Source organism: Fukomys damarensis, unplaced genomic scaffold (assembly GCF_012274545.1).
Source record: "Fukomys damarensis isolate Sample0158 unplaced genomic scaffold, DMR_v1.0_HiC HiC_scaffold_24, whole genome shotgun sequence".
Taxonomy (NCBI): domain Eukaryota; kingdom Metazoa; phylum Chordata; class Mammalia; order Rodentia; family Bathyergidae; genus Fukomys; species Fukomys damarensis.
In genome coordinates, this window is record NW_022900936.1 from 43,119,479 (window position 1) to 43,124,570 (window position 5,092).

General features: G+C 34.9%; 1 protein-coding gene across 1 annotated transcript; it reads left to right on the forward strand.

Moving 5' to 3' along the window:
- Positions 1–3,073: 3,073 nt before the first annotated feature.
- Gpr15 (G protein-coupled receptor 15) lies at positions 3,074–4,156 on the forward strand. Its single transcript, XM_010639649.1, has one exon. The coding sequence runs from the start codon at positions 3,074–3,076 to the stop codon at positions 4,154–4,156; it is 1,083 nt and encodes a 360-aa protein (XP_010637951.1).
- The last annotated feature ends 936 nt before the right edge of the window (positions 4,157–5,092 follow it).

Here is a 5,092-nt window from a genome sequence, read left to right on the forward strand (position 1 = left end):
AGTGTGTGTAAATCTCTCACCTTAGAGGTTCTCTTAATATGAAGTCCTAGACGGCACATTTCCCCAGTGATTCTGTTTCAATAGATAAGGGAGAGGGTTTGGGAACCATAGCAGGTTTCACAGGTGACTCCAAAGTGAATAATATCGTAAGGCATCTACAAGCTGAAACCTTAGCTTTGAAAGCCAAGGACTTTGTTCAGGTGACTGTTGATTGCTACATGACAGTGGAGAAGAAAAGATGGGTTCTGCCTTTCAGCAGCTCATGATTACCTCATCGGGTGATATTGCAAGGCAAATAAACATGTGAAATGAGATAATCACTTTATAAGCAGTATTTTAAAATTTTAAAGGCAAACAGTTATTTCTGTCAAAGGTTAGTGAAGAAAATCATTTTTTTTTCCAAGAAAAAAAATTCTTAAGAGGTAACTGTATACTACAATTTAGTTACTAATATTTACATTCTTTTTTTTGGCAGTGCCATTTATATTGTTTTTTATAAGTTTATGGAAATCAGTGTTAGTTTTGGGTTTTGATCAATATATAAATAATTATTTTGTTATTAATATCTGTGTGTGACTTTCAAAGGGCATACAAAGTCCTAAAACTATTGCCCTTAGCTTACTTAGGACTATGACCTCCCTGCTTTATTTATTTTATCTACTCAACATTTATTTTGGGTTCACCTTTATGCTAGTATTATATGTTGAATTTTTAAAAGCCCAGAACCATGTTATTTTTCCTTTTTTGACTTAACACAGTTAATTTGTTTTCTAACTTGGGTCTCCCATTGCAATTGATCCATGATAGATGGTCTCATATTACAGCATTTTACCAGTAAATATTATACTTTGAAATGGCCATATATGATAAAGAAAACTACTTTATCTATAATTGCTTCAGTAACTCGCTGAGGATTAGATTTACTTGAGATAGTTTACATCATCAGACTAGCAACTTTAGAAACTTGAAAAATTTATGGCCTACATAATAAAGACACAGTCAAATGTTTTCCTCCAAAATATCAATATGAGCTCTTTTATAATTTTATGTTGAATTCTTTAGATATTTCTAATCATAATCAACCTAATTTTTTCAGATCAGAATCAACCATATTTCTTCAAATGCCAAATGAATTGCTGATTGCAATTCTAATATTAAAGTAGAATTACAAATAAAAATATATATATCATTGGTACTTTTTAACACATACACATATAGATGTAGTGTTTAGATATTCTGTTACTCTATTAATCTTTTTCAACTAAATATTGTCCTACTTTAAGTTATTTGACAAAATGAATTATTCTATTAAATAATTAAGGCTTACCCAGTGGGAAAGATTTCTGCCCAGAAATGTCAAGACTGTTAATTAGTTTCACTGATCTGTAGTTTATATTTAGTGAAGATATGCACCCCCCATGAAATTAAGAAATATCACAGAGTACCCAGAGACAAAGAAGAAAGCAGGTCAAGCTTGTACATCAACTCCCAAGTGATTTCTTAGTGCTATTCCACATCAGAGGATTTGATATCAACCACATCAGGAAGGAGAGAAGAATACAACAGGCAGGATCATTCTTTTCAATATACCATCAATTACTGAAGAAATAAAAAGTATACAGAATGGATTTTATATGTTTAACAAGAGTATTATCTACAAGCATGCATCCTTCTGTGCAATTCTAATGTCAACTTGAGACTGGAATGTTGGACATTAAATGAGATGGGGAAGAGGAAAAGGATACAAGAGTGCAAGAGAGCCCTGAGTCACTTTGGCCAGTAAACAACTGAAATCAATAAAGACAATTCCAAACTCATTATATTTTAGGTGATCTTTATAATAAAAAAGGAAACTCATGTAAACAGCCCATGATAGAATCCTCTGTTTCTCAAGTGTTTTGATTGTACCAAAAATCCACTTTGTTTTATAGTGCCTATGCTAACAAGCTTTATTATGATGTCACTTATTATGGATATTTACAACTATTGCCTTGTCAACAATTCCAAAAGTAAAGTTTGCTGATATGCAGAGGTACTTAATGAAAAAACTAGGACTTAGAACTATCCAACAACAACTATAAAGGTGCAGTGTAAAAAAGAGCAGGATCAGAATCTGTAATCTGATGAAGGGTAATTTGAGGGTCGATACAGAAAATCTCCAATCAAGGATGTTAACTCTTACAAAAGGGAACTTTAGTAGGTTTATTAAAGTAGTAACTAAAGATAAAAATAGTAGCTTTTGCTTTTTAAATGTGTTTGTAAGCTTTATAAATAACATCAATGCCTGCATTAAGACTCAAATTTATCTCCGCTAACTATACAGGATCACAAAACAATAATTTTCTGAATTAATCCTAATAAACCTACATTTCCAAGGCACAAACTGTGTGCATGGTGCTATGATAACTAATAGAAAATTTGAAATAGTAAAAGTGCATGAAAGACATGATCTTAGCTTTTTGCGGATTTAAAAAAGTATTGAATGATACAGTGTTGATTATTTAGGAAAGAGGCAAATAAATGGAAAGAATCTCATGCCCTAATTGCAATCATGAGGCTTACTATAGGTGCAGGACATAAAACTTTTAATTCACTTTCTATCCAATGAAAGATTAGTTTTCTTTATATATCATCAATAGTGTAAATAAGAGTATCTTTGTCATGTTTTTCAATTCTAAAACTAAAATGGTTCAAGAAAACTAAATAAAGATCAGTCAGAGAAAGCAAAGGTCTTTATAGGAAGTTAGAAAAAAGTTAATTCATTTCTTAATTCCTGGATTTAAGAAAAACAATTCATATATCTTGAATAGAAAAGTAACTCAGTTTCATGGGTAAGTACAAATAAAGAAAACCACAACCACAACCAACCAACGCCAATCAAAGGTGTGCCGTTTCTGAGGATTGGTAGAAACTGCCCTATTTAATCTGTTTTCATGCTTGTCCAAGATCTTTAAAAGAAGAAGAGAGACAGGGACAGAGACTATATAAGAGAAAATCCCTTGAGATTTCTAAAATCCATACCAAAATATCACAGATAAAGAAACTTACCAGATTTGACATCTGATCTTCAGAGATGGATCCAGAAACAACCTCAGTTTATTTGGATTATTACTATGCTACCAGCTCGAACTCTGATATCAAGGAGACTCACTCCCCAATTCCTTACACATCTGTGTTTCTTTCCATCTTTTACACAGTTGTGTTCCTGACTGGAGTGTTGGGCAACCTCATCCTTATTGGTGCCCTGAATTTCAAACGTGGCAGCAGAAGACTAATTGACATCTTTATCATCAACCTGGCTGCCTCTGACTTCATTTTTCTTGTCACATTGCCTCTCTGGGTAGATAAAGAAGCATCTCTAGGACTGTGGAGAACAGGCTCTTTTCTGTGCAAAGGCAGCTCTTACGTGATCTCAGTCAACATGTACAGCAGTGTCTTCTTGCTCACTTGCATGAGTGTTGACCGCTACCTGGCCATCATGTGTCCAGCTGTATCCAGGAAATTCAGAAGGAGAGACTGTGCATACGGAGTCTGTGCCAGCATCTGGCTTATCTCCTGCCTCCTAGGGTTGCCTACTCTTCTGTCCAGGGAGCTCAAGCTGATTGAAAATAAGCCATACTGTGCAGAGAAGAAAGCCACTTCAGTGAAACTGACATGGGGTCTGGTCACCTTAATTTTCACCTTTTTTGTCCCCTTGCTAAGCATTGTGACCTTCTACAGTTGCATCACAAGAAAACTGTGTGCTCACTACCAGCAATCAGGAAAGCACAACAAGAAACTGAGGAAATCCATGAAGATCATCTTTATTGTTGTAGCAGCGTTTGTCTTCTCCTGGCTGCCCTTTAATACTTTCAAGCTCCTAGCCATTGTTTCTAGGCTGCAGCATGAACACCACTCTTCATCAAATACTCTTCAGTTTGGTATCGAGGTGAGTGGGCCCTTGGCATTTGCCAACAGCTGTGTCAACCCTCTGATTTACTATACCTTTGACAGCTATATCCGCAGGGCCATTGTGCACTGTTTGTGCCCTTGCTTGAAGAACTATGACTTCGGGAGCAGCACTGAGACATCAGATAGTCACCTCACTAAGGCTCTTTCCAACTTCATCCAAGCTGAGGATTTTGTTAGAAGAAGAAAGAGGTCTGTGTCACTCTAAAATGTGCTATGACCTCGCAAGCTCTGTTGGTGCTCTTAGAGACTTAATTCTTGTCAGCAACAAAGAAAGAAGAAAAGTATTAATAAGATTCATATTGCTTAATAAATCCAAGAAAGAGTTAATTTTTAAAAGGAGCACTGGAAAGTCCCGATGCTGTGATACAATTAGGCCAAGTGTATTTTCAGTTGAGTGGCCTTATTTGACCCTTGACAACAAAGTCAACCAAGCAAAAATACAAGTTTTATCTGTCCTTTACATCTTAGATAAAGGCTACTGCTTGGATCGGTTGCTTGCTTCATGACCATCAATGCACCGTGAGGCCCTTCCTCTCAAGAACCTTAATACCTTCCTTCATGCCACCTTTCACATTTGGCTCCAAATTGCATTACTTTTAACCGTTTTGATCTTGTGAAATGCAGAAATAATGTAGGTCTCAATCTTTAAAGCTTTGGGTAGTGATTCTCCATCACCTTCCAACATTGTCTTTTAACATATGCCTATTCACAATAACTTTGGACCAGCAAAAGGGCCCATGAGGAAAAAAACATTTTGTATTTTGTCTATGATTTGGGACTTACTTTATCATCTGTCTTCTAGAGTATTTTAACAAGTAAGCATACTGCAAGGTTTGACCTTTATTTGCCTTATTAGATATATTTGTAGAGATGATATATTCAGTAATAATCCTATAATAATTACTTTTAATGGGGTTTTACTATATATCCTTTGTTTTTATTGTCATCATAAGTTAAGGTTTTACTTTGCTTAATTGTAAGTTTTTAATTACCCTGTTATATGGCTATCAAATGAAAAGGTTGTTACTAATATAATTGCAGCTTGACAAATGCTTAGATCTAGTCTCGCACAGATAATTATTTGGTATTTTAATTAAAATATTTTGCTACAATTCCCTATATCATCACTTGCTTGTGTAAT